General features: G+C 55.8%; 3 protein-coding genes across 3 annotated transcripts; 1 reads left to right on the top strand and 2 right to left on the bottom strand.

Annotated features, from left to right (window-relative positions):
• Positions 1-61: 61 nt before the first annotated feature.
• PSEUBRA_006005 (Phosphatidylserine decarboxylase-related) lies at positions 62-1,978 on the bottom strand (the record flags this gene model as incomplete). The annotated part of the gene is made up of 1 exon (XM_059465742.1): positions 62-1,978. One exon carries the CDS (start codon positions 1,976-1,978, stop codon positions 62-64), a length of 1,917 nt encoding a protein of 638 aa, XP_059321708.1.
• A 525-nt stretch (positions 1,979-2,503) lies between these two features.
• Positions 2,504-3,177, bottom strand: PSEUBRA_006004 (Proteolipid membrane potential modulator; the record flags this gene model as incomplete). The annotated part of the gene is made up of 5 exons (XM_016439381.2): positions 2,504-2,652; positions 2,736-2,761; positions 2,863-2,906; positions 2,998-3,041; positions 3,144-3,177. The coding sequence occupies 5 exons, from the start codon at positions 3,175-3,177 to the stop codon at positions 2,504-2,506; spliced, it is 297 nt and encodes a 98-aa protein (XP_016289711.2).
• A 490-nt stretch (positions 3,178-3,667) lies between these two features.
• On the top strand, positions 3,668-4,731 carry PSEUBRA_006003 (Crotonase superfamily; the record flags this gene model as incomplete). Its single annotated transcript, XM_016439397.1, has 2 exons — positions 3,668-4,552; positions 4,660-4,731. The coding sequence occupies 2 exons, from the start codon at positions 3,668-3,670 to the stop codon at positions 4,729-4,731; spliced, it is 957 nt and encodes a 318-aa protein (XP_016289710.1).
• Positions 4,732-13,661: the final 8,930 nt, after the last annotated feature.

The raw sequence follows: 13,661 nt of genomic DNA, 5'->3' as shown, positions 1-13,661 counted from the left end.
AACAGATCACGCGGACGCGAGTGAGGGTATAGCAGACTTCCGTCCCATTTTTGACTGTGACTCACACTTGGCGACCGTTCCTCCTGTCCTCCCGCTCTTCAGGCGCGGGCTCGCGAATGTCACCCAGGCGCTCGCCCACCTTGATCTTCTGTTCCGGCTTGAGATCGAAGCGGAACTCGGCGGGTGCTTCAAAGACGAGCACGATGGTCGAGCCGAGCAAGAAACCGCCCATCTCGTCTCCGGCTCCCAGTGGCTGACCTCCGAGCAGCTTGCTCGCCCCTGAATAGGAGGCTTCCGAGTACGTGCCGGCGAGGTAGCGCTGCTTGCGAACGTTGGTGCGCAACGCCTTGTCAAAGTTGATGCGGATGGAGCCGACGTTGGTGGCGCCGACGGGGACCATGCCAAAGAAGCCGTGCCTCCATCGCCCGAGCAAAGCGACGCGCTCGTTGAGCACGAACAGGTTCGAGAGTCGCCTGGCCATGTAGGGCGAGACCGAATACAGCTCGCCACGGAAGTGTCGACGACGTTCCGCAACCCAGTTGGTCGGGCTGTGGAAGCGATGGTAGTCTCCAGGTGCAAGGTAGATGACGCAGAAGAAGAGCTTGTTGCCTTCTTTGAGGCCTTTCGAACCAGGCGAGTGCGGTTGCAGGAAGGGTGGCAGAGCTTTGACACCCATCTCGTATGCGACATTGGCGTACCGACCCAGCACTTCTGGCGTGTCAGGTGTCGGCATGCCTGCATCGTCGATCTGCTTCGGCTTCTTGGCTGCTTCAGGATCCTTCTTCGGAGGAGCGTCTTGGTCGTCGTCGTCATCGTCATCATCATCGTGATTGTCGGCATTTGAGCCAGTCGGAGCTGCCGAAGGTGGCACGCCCGTGGTGTTCGAGCCCTTGGGCGGCGCGCGCTTCACCCAAGATTTCCAGTAGGATACCTTGCCAAACCTTTTCCAGCTCTTCTTGCGCCGTGGCGCTTCGTCCTCATCAGGAAGAGCCGACTTGCTCTTTTCGTCGCCGAGAAGTTCGTCGAGAGTATAGTCGATTCCGTTGACCGACGCAAACTGCCGATCGTCGAGTCGTTCGTGTTCTGCGCCTTCTGCGGTGTTGCCGACCACGTTCTCCGTTGTTTCTGGAGAGCTCGTCACACCCAACAGAGCATCGAGCGAGTATGTGATGCCTTTGACCTGCTCCACCCGTCGACCAGCGATTTCGCCAAAGTGCAAAACCTTTCCATCAGCTGGCGAGACGAGGATGCTGTCGTCGATCTCGCGAGCCCCTTCCTTGAGCTCGCGGTAGAAGAACTCGCCCAGACTCTTGTAGTGAGTGAGGTCAGGGTCCTTCATCTCGTCGAGGTTGCAGCCAAAGATATAGGCGTAAAGCTTGAAGCCGAAGGGACGAAACCAGACTGGAAGCGTGATGTTGTTCGCCCAGCCCCAGGCACGTGAGATGGCGTTGAGAGGAAGTGCTCCAATAACATAGACGGTCCACGGACCTTGCATCTTGACGACTTGCCCATTCTCGTCGACGATCTTGGTACCGACGCCTCTGCCGTTCTGCTCTGCATTGTAATTCCTTCGAGCTTGGACTCCCACAAGTACCACTGCACCAAGAAGGATTGGAATGGGATACCATCTGATTTGCGTGCCGAACCATGATCTTGAAAGCTTCTGCTGGTAGGAGCCACCGTTTTCTTTGCCTTTGCCCTGTTGATCCTGTCGAGCTTGTTCCTCGATCCGGCTCCGTGCCGCGCGGTTGCCTCGGACTGTGTTGGCTTCGTGCTCAGCTTGAAGCGGATCACGACTGTAGTAGCGCCTCGACGAAATGCAGATATGTGGTGGCGGTCGAGCAAGAACTAGTGCAGAGCTAGCGAGCGGCTGAGCAATGGCCACTCTGCGCGAGAGCAGAGAAGGCGTGCTTGGCTGTATCGAGTCTGTCAACGCTACGAAGCGCAGCAGATCGCCGCGGCCTCGAGGCCGCAACATGGTTTGTCGCATCAGTTGTGGGGGTCGATCCTTCACCTTGATACGATGTGACAAGTTGACGGGACAAGGACGCCTTTGAGGGAGAAGTGATGGCTAAAAGGAGCGAGAAGAAAGATCCGAGTTGGTAAGCTACCACTTTTGGGAAAGCTGAGCATGGGCCAGCGTGGTGACTTGATTGTGTTGAAAGCAACCGAAAAACTCAGCACGCGTCATAGCGCCCGATCTGGCTCCGATCCAGTCATTCTTCGCCCTTTGCTGTTCATCATATCCCTGAAGACCAGCCAGAACCTCAGGCCGCAGCTCTCACAGCTCGGTACGCACAGGGTGGTGAAAGAATCGTGAGCACTGTCCGTAGGTGCATTGAGGCAAGCTTATCTGAGAGGCTAGAACATGACAGTCGAGCGTCTCGAATAGCGAGATGGTATCTGGGCAACAAAAGTACAGCAGAGGCGAGTCTGGGACGCGCGGAGAATGTTCGACGGAGGATGAACAATGTACAGCTCTACGTCAACGCTGGATGGTCTCCTAGTGGGTCGCGCCGTAAGACGGAGGCGGTGCGCCGTAGACAGGTTGCACGGGCTGGACGTTCTTGGGCACCCATTCGCCGTTTCCTCGGTACGTGACAGCGCCGTTGTAGCGCTCTTCGGCCTTCATCTTCTTGTAGATGAGCCAGACTGTTGTAGTTGCAAGTGGTAGAGATATTTCACAGGGTCAGCTCGAATTGGTAAGTCCGCCCGAATCAGATGCGCCCACTTACAAGCATGGATGTGGCCAGGGAAGTATCTGTGTACGTGGTCAAGAGCGAACGCGAAAGCAAGGACACTCGGAGAGGGATGTCAGCCGGGAGCACTCATACCAGACAGGCTTCGTACATCGAAACTTACCCTAATAAGGTCAGCAGGATGTTGATCATCAGATCACATGAGCACTGTCAAGAAGGAGAACCAATGCAACGAAGAGACTTTCAGCGATTTTGCTTCGACGCTTTGACCTGCTGTCTACCTTTGCGCCACACCCACACCTGTGATGAAGGCCACTGCCGCCGGTGGAAGGATGATGGCCACTGTTGATCGCCAAGAGGCATTGAGGAACAAAGACACAAGGTCAGCTTGACGGAATTAGAAACTGCCACGGCGCAGAGCTCTGCAGAGATTTGAAGACGCACCCAGGATGAGAACAATGTCGGAGCCGTCAGTCATCTTGTCAGATCGTCGTTGGCCTTTTGCGATATCAAGGGGTTGTAATGGTGTGATGTTGTTGGTGGAACAGAGAAAAGCTGTGCGCAGCGAGCGTCAATGATATCACACTCCTCAAGATAGAGCTTTGGGAGGCTGTACGCCGGCGGAAGCGCATGCGTGTTTCGAGGCACTTGGTCAGTGTCAAGCTTGAATCACAATGCAAATGGCACATGTGGAGCAGCGCAGCCAAAATGAAGTCCAAAAAGTGGATCGGGACGGGGCTCATCGGTGATCTAGTCAACCCCGCATTTTTGGCTCGGTTTGGCTCTTAAGCTTGATTGCCGGTCAAGAAAACCCGACGAGCCGGGTTGGACCCCGTGCGCTGCACCACCTCCTCGACGTTTCCCTGCCCAAGCAGCAGGAGCAAGAGCACAGCTTATAAGAGAGCTTCCCTTCAACGAGGTAACGATCACCTTTTCGAGCACTGCAGTCTAGCTTCAAGTTCCACACAATGTCGACTTCCAATTTGGTGATGCCCACTGTGGGCTCTCACCTGATCCTCACGACGCCTGCACGCCACGTCCTTCAGATGACGCTCAACAGACCCAAGCAGCTTAACGCAATGACAGACGCCATGGAGGAAGACATCTGCCGCGTCTTTGACTGGTTCGAGACTGAGCCGTCGCTGTGGGTCATCATCCTCGCCGGCAAGGGGCGGGCCTTCTGCGCCGGTCAAGACCTCAAAGATTGGCTCAGCAAGAACCAGACCTCGGACACCATCCGACATGCCACTGGCGAGCCCATGCAGACCGATGCTGAGGTCAACAAGAGCATTCAGAGGCTCAAGCGGGGCGGCTTTGGAGGTATGAGCACGCGCAGGAGCGCCAAGCCCATCATCGCCGCCGTTGACGGCATCTGCATGGGCGGCGGCACCGAGACCATCCTCAACTGCGACATGGTTGTAGCCAGCACCCGCTCCGTCATCGGTCTGCCTGAAGTAGCAAGAGGCGTCGTGGCGGCGATGGGCGGAATCCCTCGACTCACGCAGCTTTGCGGTCATCAACGCGCATCCGAGCTGCTCCTCCTCGGCCACCCCATCAGCGCTAAGGAAGCTCATGATCGATACAACATGGTCAACCGACTCGTCGAGGTGGCCAAGTCGACGTCCGAGGAGCTCGGCCAAGCAGCTGTGGATCAGGCAGCTATCGAGATCGCCATTGGACTCACACAGAACAGCCCGGACAGTGTGCTCGTCACCAAGTCGGCCCTCGTCATGGCCCGAGACTCTACCGATGGCGACATTGATGGATCGGCACGAGACAACATGCTTTCTGACAGAAGCCGATTGCTCTATGTTGGCAAGAACATCAACGAAGGCTTGGAGGCGTTCAAAGGGGTAAGTGGTCACAGCGTGGAGATGCCGGCCGCCGTTTCAGGCATGATGCTCCTACTATATACTGACCAGGCGACTCTCACCTCATCTGCGATCTACCTCCGATACAGAAACGCAGCCCCAAGTGGTTCAATCCGGTCCCCTTGTCCGCACCTGGTAGTGATCCGAGACCAAAGCTCTAGCTGTACACAGTAGATCCAGTCTCGTGGGTGCTGCCAATGCGTTCGTGCCTGTCGCCGTCGTCGTCCAGCAGACTGCCATCGCGAGCAGAGCGCCCATGTACCTCGTAGAGTCGGCGATGCAAATCCTTCGGTCGATGGTTTCGTATCGTACGAGCGGAGCGCTTCCTCCTCACCAGAGTGCCGACCCTGCTCGTCCTACACCGACTTGGCTGCTAATCAAGAAAAGACAGCACTCGAACGTGACGCCTGCTGAGGAGAGCCGCATTATAGATCTTTCACGCTGAATCTTTGCTCCGCGTCAGGAAGGATGTTGCTTGGGCACGCGACGACAACACTACTGTATGTCCCGGCGAAGGTCCTGGCTCGCTGCACCTGCACATTGTCACTCAGTGAAACCAATCAGACGGGGAACAACGTGTTGGTCTCGAAAGCTAAATCTCGAAGGTTGAGCGGTGGACATGCCGGAAAGGGAAAGGTGACACTTTGGACTAGCCGATGCTAGTACACGCTCTGTGACAGCTTTGCACGCCTACGAGGGAGGCTCAACCGCAGAGACGAAGAGAGACAAGAGAAAAGTGAAACAAGGGGTGGGTGCATGTTTCAAGGCTGCAGTGATGGCTTAGTCGCGACGCGTTGGTGGCAGCTTCGCAGCTCGGATCACGTCCTTCAGACATCAAACCTGCAGCTGTGAACAGGTTATCGCCATCGGGACTTGCCTGCGTGCGGTCACAACCGTGAGTGGTATCGAATGCTGCCGCACGATGCCGAATGTGGCACATCTTCAATTTGCCTCATCAGGACGGGTTGCAGCTTGTCTCTCACGCCTGAGTTGAAGGTCCGATCCAGTCTGCAGGAACAGCCAGAGTCGTGCAGATCACCTTTCGCATCTTCTCCAGCCGAGTCGGGGCTATGTATCTGTGCGTCTGGCCGTGACACGTTGGAAAGGCTTGGCTATCGGCTTGTAGTCGCTGATCTTGAGCTGCAGTGAGGATGACCGGCGCGATAGGCGCCAACAGATGCTATCTCCTGGGTGGAATCTTCTTGAGATTTTTTTCGCTTTGACGCAGCCACCTGCGGTCGCGCTCGGCCCGTCAAGACCGATTATGGCTTTTCCACCACCTCGACGGTCCTCAAGTGGCGAGGCGACCGATCGTATCGCTGAGAAGCTCCGACCGAAAGCACGTAAGCGGTGCGCATACGGCGCAGTCAATCGACTGCCTGCCCGTTCCGATCTGATTGCATTCCTTGCGCTGCTGCGACGCGATCGGAAACGAAGGCTTGTGCAGTCTGAGAATCATATTTGAATGGGCGGTGCGCAGATGAGGACATGTGAACTCAGATTGCTGGTGCTGTAACGAAATCAGATCCAAAGCCAGCACGACCCCCTTTTGACGCCGTTCGAGGGTGTTGGTGTTGCAGCTGACGCGAACGGGAGTGGTCTTTGGAAGAACGCGCTCGGTCAACTCTGGTCGCGTGGCATCGACAGAACGCGCCGGGCCGTGTGTTCCGTGGTACAGACAGGAAATCTGGTCCCCTCGCGTGGGGCCGAGCTCCCGCACGTTGAATCCGAGACAGGGGCTGATTGCGCATCTGAACTCTCGTCCCAGTTCACTACATCCAATACTTGCGTCGTTCCATGATAGATAGACGATGAGTCAAACACGCCGTTCCAACATGTGAGAGCACGGGATGCGTGGGAACAGCTACCCGACGGAAGCGCTGCCGGGCGGTTCGCGCTTTGATGGGATAGCATGCTGCACGCTGTCGTCGAGACGTAAGCATGAAAGACCACGCTCTGGAGGAAAAGGAACCCAACGCCGGCATGGTGCCTGATCGAGCGAAACGGGGCCGTGGGACAGATTGAGATCCGGGAGCGAGAGTCGCGCGTCTTGGCAGGGCCGGGGTCCGTGGCAGTCAGTCGTGCCTGCTTCGGAACCGATCTAATGACCTGTCATGTCCAGTAGCTCCAATCCAATCCACGTCCCTTGTCTGCGTTGCTGGGCCGTCAAAGGCGAGTCAAGGCAGGCCGTGCCGTTTGCCATTGAAGCGTAGCCCGCTGCGAAGGCGGTAGAGGAACCGATAATTTGAATCTCCGTCTCCCATTCCTCTTGCGTTGCAACCCGACGCTGGCACGTCAAGCCACTGATACCGGCTGTGGCACTGAGACCGGGACCTGTCCGGCTTGCGGACACCACCTTGGCTCTGACCTCATTGACCCGTCGCCCGGCCGCGGCTCCGCTGCTTCGACAGTACTTTCTGTGGAAAGTTGCACCGATAGCGCGTACTGTGAGCTTCACTGTTTCAATATGTTGGTCATGCTCGTGGACGTGGACCATCATCTCGGCTTGTAGGGAAGATAGGCGATGAAAATGAGGCGTAGTCGTGCGTTGCGATCGGTGTCGATCGACTGTCGAACAGCAGGGCAGCATAGGTTCAAGCTACGATTTCGCGACCTTAATTTCGGGCTCCGTTTTTTTGACGTCTTGACAGGTCAAAGTTCAAACTTGTGTCTACAGTAGTTTGCTACTACGGCCGAGGACGCGCTGTCACGGCATCCAGGACGATGAGCAGGCAGCGAAGACGAAGATGAGTGCGCACGTCCCTTCTGAGGTATACCAGCACTCTGCAGGCATCAAACGAGCTACCCAACCCGAAATCCGCAATGTCTGCGTTGCGCCGTGTCGTATGATGTCCTGACGGGATGACAGTGCCGATCACAAGACAATGAACCTCTCATGGAAGCTGACTGGCAGATGAACTTGTCTGCTCGGCGCCAAGGCAGACGCGAGGAAGCAACGACTCGGCAGAAGGTGAGCGGGCAAATTGACCGCGTGCACAATGGTACTGACAGCGGCTACCAAAGCGCGCTTGCATGGCGATCTCCCGCTGCAGATGTGTGCCCCAGGCGCGTTTCGTCAAGACCGGCACAATGAGAGTATTGTGAACGGACTCCCGTCGTACCGCACTGCACTGTATTGTGTTCCAACAGCACTATACTGTGCGTCTGTTCTGCACTGCATTCTATTCCCGCAGTACTATTGTCCATGTGTTGGCTTCAGACGAACACAATGATTAGCAAGTGGCGGGATGGAGTTCCCGAGAGGCGCATTGGTGGTCTTGACATTTCAGACCGGTAAAGCCTGCAGCGTGTACGTCCCAGGCCGACAGCCAGCACGAACGGCAGACAAAACAATGTCAGGCAAAGGTCCTGGGCGGCTGAAGGACAGCAAAGGACAAGGCGACTGACACGATAGCCGACAGATTCCCACAACGTTCGCGTTGCATCAACTGCGCTGTGCCATAAGCGATATTGGGCTGACATTTGCCACCGATTCGCCACAGTCCATATCTCATGCTGCCATGTAGCCGTACAGCGACACCGAGGACAGCCTCAATCTCGCTTGGCGGCTAATGCATTTCACGAGGGCTCTGACAAGTGCCAGACGCACCAACGAAGGTTCAGATGGATGTCAAGCCGCACTCGGCTATCGGATCGACGCGAACCCTAGCCTCGCTTATGCTGGCCAGCGGCTGCTGCAGTTTCCCGTTTCGCTTCGTGCAGCAATCTTTGCGGGATCAGGAACACGTAGGATGGCTCGATCTGAGTTTCGACCTGCCAGCGAAGCTCCTAGTTCAACTAGCTTTACAGGTTGCAGTAAAGAAGTCCTTTCGTTGCTCGCTAGACCGAAAGAGAAGACTGTCTCTCCCGTCCGCGACAAAGGGCAGCAACGCAAGTCAAAGGCGCTGACTTGCTGAACTAGCATGTCTCGGTGAGCTGTTCTCGTCTGTCACTAGCCCATCAACAAAGGCAAGCTAATAGACCAGGAAGAGGAGGCAAGAGGAATGTGCAAGGCACGTTGATGGCCTCCCTCCTTCACGGCATCCATGATGACCGGTTGAGCCGGCATGGTGACGCCCACGTCCCACTGAAATTCTCTCACGCTGGCTGCGAGCGAGCGGAGATGCAATTGCTACGGCTCGATAAGCTCCCAGTGGCGCGCGTTCGATGTGCGCCTGCTCATCCATTTCCCCAAGCGAAGATTTCCAACTCATTATAAAAAACCGAAAAAGAAAAAGAAAATCCAGAAAAACGAGGCCTGAATGAATATACGGCCATCCACTTTTTTGCATCCTGCAACGTCCTGAGGCAACCCAGACTCCTGATTTCTGGAAACCCAAAATTAAAACCAAAAAAGTGTCTGTGCGGCCATGAGCCAAGTGCAGCTCGATTCTGGGACACTGGTCAAGTGCAGGTGTTGGACTTTTTACCCGTGCCTTAAACCAACACTTTTCTCGAAATCGACACGGATCGATTGGACGCGCCTTCACGCGTCCGACGTGCGAACGCTGCGTGCCTCTTCTGAGTTCAGAGTGAGGCAGCCTCGATCCCTGCCGGCCTGATCGCTGGCACAGGCCTCGATGCTTTGCATTCGTTAGCCTCGGCTCCCATCGCTCATCGCAAGTGATTGCATTTGACGCTCCTCGACTGGACTGGCGGCGGTGTCACCTCTCGCAGCAAACGACTGACTACCGTCCTCAACCGGGAGAATCATCCCTGAAGCAGCACCATCGACGTGGTCGAGGATTACAAAGGAAAGCGTCGGTGGGTTGCCTTGTCAGATGGTCTCTGGGGAGTCAGTCTGTCGCCAGCAGAAGCAAAGGGGTCGTCGGCTTTCGTGCGGAGTTTCGATCGAACGGCCGCCCCGCAGACGCCAACTGAAACGTCATTGCACCTTCCTTCACTCGTACGAGGGAGGCCTTGATATCATGTTAACACATGGTCGCATAGGTGGCCATCTTCAGATGGACATCAAAGTTGTAACACCGGACGCAGGCTTGTGTTTGGCCGCCACGGCGGGCCCCTGTCTAAGTCGGCACTGCGGTTCCACACTCCATGAATTTGTGTCTGAAATTTGAACAGCGACGACTTCTGCCACGAGCCGGCATCCAAGGTCTGAGATCACAAGCTCCGACAAGCCATGAGCATGTCGCCGTTCCTTGCTACGAAAGACAGCCAATCTCGTGCTGCCCACTTGGTCGACGCGAGATCAACGCTCGAGCCAGTGCATGCCAAGCCGCGTGTCTGTCGACGTGGTTCCGCAGCAACCAGGTGCAACGTTCAAACGTAAAACGTCTCAAGCTTCTGGCTGTCAGGATGGTCATCATGCAGACGATCGCTCGGCAATCCCCTCGAGCTTCCTTAGCACCATCGTCAGGAAGCCGGTTGGTGTGTCTGGCAAGACCTCGAAGCTTCGCAGATGTCACGCTAGCGAAGAGATGGACACAAGCGAGAGCTGCGGGCGTTCCCGCTAAGGCTCGAGTTCGGCTAGCTTTCCGCGATCAACGCCGTACATACAGGAGCTGAACGACAAAAGGTGGGTCATGAAGCGGCCTTGAAAGGCTGCACACCATCGTACAATGCACCCATTGTGCTGTATTGCATGTCTCGCTTGGCACCCGAGACCCTTCCTGCCAAAAAAGGAAACCAGAAGAGACCCTTTTCTCGACACCCTTTTTTTCGGAGAGCTGACTACAGCATGTGCGCGACGATCGATCTCAGCCTGCGTTTCATGTTTGCCCGAAAGGCCTTCATTGGTATTGCCTGCACCCAACGATGCATCATCGAGGTTCGCGATTTCATGAAGCCACACCTGCCATTGTGAACACTGTAACAATACGGCGGAAGCTACTCCCGATGCGAGTCTGTGCCTGAATAGGAGTGCGGAAGAAGATACCAAAATAGGCATCGGCATCGCTAGCGTTCATCGATAGCTTTCTTTGCGACTCGTAGGCCGACCTCATTTCTTCGCTACAGACGCTCAGACTCTCAAGTGAGCCAGTCCGAACTTCGCTGAGCTATACAAAGCTAATTGGTCTGGACGTGAACGTGCAGCCTGCATCTCTGTCGACGAGTGATGCTTTCGACGACAGTGGCTTCTGCGTTCGGACCTCGCAAGGATTCTGTTGCGCGAGGCGAGGGCAGACGCGGCTCGATAAGAAAAGGAAATCACCGCTATGACAGATGCTGTACAGCCGTCTTCTCCGCCTGCTTTATCTGGAGTCGAAGACCAAGCTCTCATTGCTCTCACTGAAGAGAAACTGGCGACCTTTCAAGATCCATTTTGGCTGGAGCTCCCAGAATCTTACAAAGCCTGAAAGATGAGCTCTCCTGTCATCGAAGGTGTCACGCACGGGACGCGGCTTTTGATCGATGGGCAGTGGCCACGGTCCAGATCTACCGCTCTGCCCATCGACAAGCCGATCTGGCTCCAGCGACGACTGACCGAAGACGCTCCGCATTGCGAAGACCCGATTTTTCGCTCATAAGGTTTGACGTGGCTTGCACGCGTACGTGGGAACGAGGACTGAATTCCGTCGGCTTTTTTGTGGATGGCGCGGCGATCTGGCTCAAGCCACAGACAGCCGAGGCCCTTCTTACGGCGACTCGTCTGTGAGGTTTCCACCCGTCATTGACGTCGCAAGACGTTAGGACGGCATCGCTTCCATCTGGCGAGCTTATCCGAACCTACGATCGTCGATACAGGTTCCAATGATCGAGGTCTTCCCGTGCTAGGTGCGACGATGCGATCATGACCCGAAACAGGCTCGTGAGCCTGTCTTGTGAATAGCTGGTTGGGCTTGTGAGTTCCAGCTTCGCCTTTTTGACCCGCACAGTTGCAAGCGCCTCATTGACTCGCATCGTGAAGTTATTCGTGGTGTCATTGTTGCATGTCGAAGCCTGTCTTTCATCAGGGCTTCATCGAACGGCCGAGGTCGACCAGGAAAGACATGGACGATGTTCGGAGGAGAGGTGTTGCAAGGTCCGTGCCGGCCAAGAACCCTGTGCTGGTCCTCTCGACAAGATTTCAATGGTCCTCTCACAATCGCCATGAGAGAATCCGCGGCATTCTAGGCGTGCCAAGGGAAGGCATAAGGTTCTCGAAGCAATATCGATCAAAGAAAAGTGAATTTGCACCGTCGCGCAAGTGTGTTTGAGTTTAGCCGCGATTGCTGTCAACGAGTGTTGGTCTCGCCTAAAGCTTAAGGCTTGACGCGAAGTCTCGCGCTGCTGCTTGCGGCCTCCTTTGGGCCAGAATCCCACTCCCCTCTCCTCAATCTTCACTGTCGCCTGACGCCGTACATCATGGTTTGGGGGCTCTCGAGAGTCGCACGCCAAGGTCTATGACGATGGTCGCTGTGCGAAGCGGGCTTCCATTGCGGGGGCAGGGTCGCGAACCTCGGAACGAACACGGCACAGGCAGCCTGACTCGCCTGGCGGGGACTCAACAGTTGAAGGCCGACGCCACGGGACACGCTCCGATCCAGTTGGAATGAATCGTCTTTTTCGAACGCGAATCTGCCTCCCCGGTGCTCTGTCCTGACAGCTGAGAGTGCCATTCGACTGGTGCCGCGTTGTCATGGCGATCGGCGTCCTCACTCTTGGTACCGGACCCACCTGGCTTCCTTCCCACCCACACTTGTGGCTCAGAGCCGGAATTCTACTCAGATGTCGTCCCCTTTACCGCCCCCGAAAAATGAGGCGCGCTGTGACTAGTTGGCCGGCGAGCTCTGCACTTGTCTAGGATAGAAGCGAGGGGTAAGCGACATGGATGCTCGCTTAGGCTGCCGTGAGCCTTTGAACGCTTTCAGCGGCAACGATGTCGCGAAATGGGAACCTGATCTGGCGACAGCTGAGCCCGATCTGTCGCTCGAAGGCGCGGGGACTATGACTGCAGCTAACAGTGCATCGAATGGTTGCCAGCGAAACAAAAGTGCATGGCCGGCAATCTATGTCCGGTCAAGTAAGGCAGCATGCATCGACAAGCCAACTCCGTACCTCCCATGCTTGCCGGTCGGATGCTGAAGTTAGCTCTTCTGTGCCGTATCGAGCCGATTGGACAATGGATTGCCTTGCAGAAAGGGTGAAGAAACTCCGGTCCTCTCAGTGGTATCGGCAACGGATGTCAAATTTGAACGTGATGGAGGCGTTCTGTGGCTTACAGGCCAGGACTGTGCGGCCCGAAATTATTTGGACGAAAAAGGGCTGATTTTTCAATGAATTCTCGTTAATTGATCTGATCGATCCTCGAAGGTCATTCAGCAGACGGCAATGGCGCCTACCTTGGCCATCTAAAGTGACCGGAATGATTTTCATATTGAATTGAACGCCTGCTTGGTCAAGCGAACAATGCTCGTCTCAGCAAGACTGCCAACTGGCCGACGCAAGCTCTCCTTGCCATGTGCGCTCGCCCTGTGTCATACAGAATTGCCTTTGCTGCTCCTTCTGAGAGACCAAGCGCCCACAGCTGTCGTCGATATAGCTGATAAGCACGTCTAAAACAAGAAGGGAGAGGACAGGTGCACGGGGTCAAGGGGCATGAAATCTTCCTGAGACAGACACGAGGGCGGACTTTGATTGGCAAGCCTCTTTGGCTCATTCGGTACAATGCGCGTGCGCACAGACGTGACAGTCACACACAGCCGATGCCGTGTCACCAAGCTCGTGCTAGGCTATCAGCTTTGCCTCTCTTTCCGAATACCCAGCGAAACGAAGAGGTCGTCTGGTGATACACTGTGCAAGACGTGCTGCGTTTCCGATTGCCAAAAGGTTTCGGGAAGCAAAGGTCGATGCTCGCGATTGAAAACCCGCAGCCTTCCTGCGCGAGAATCGCGAAGCCCCACTCTGAGCGTTGCTGCCAACCAAAGATTGTGATCTCCGGCCGTCCTTCCGCAAGTCCGCAAGGACAGTGCTGCAGCATGCGCGACAAATGTGCGTCTCGATGAGACGCTTCGGCATTGCTGTCACCTACCCTGACTCACAAAGACTCAGACCGATCATGTCTTTGGCTTATCAGACTGACTATCGTGTCGCCTTTCGACCTTTCTCAAGCTGCCCTTCACCTTTTCGCACGGCCAGGTGTCACTCTTTC

Source organism: Kalmanozyma brasiliensis (assembly GCF_000497045.1).
Source record: "Kalmanozyma brasiliensis GHG001 unplaced genomic scaffold PSEUBRA_SCAF8, whole genome shotgun sequence".
Classification (NCBI taxonomy): Eukaryota; Fungi; Basidiomycota; class Ustilaginomycetes; order Ustilaginales; genus Kalmanozyma; species Kalmanozyma brasiliensis.
The sequence above is the reverse complement of the archived record's forward strand: the minus strand, read 5'-3'. Positions and strand labels throughout refer to the sequence as shown.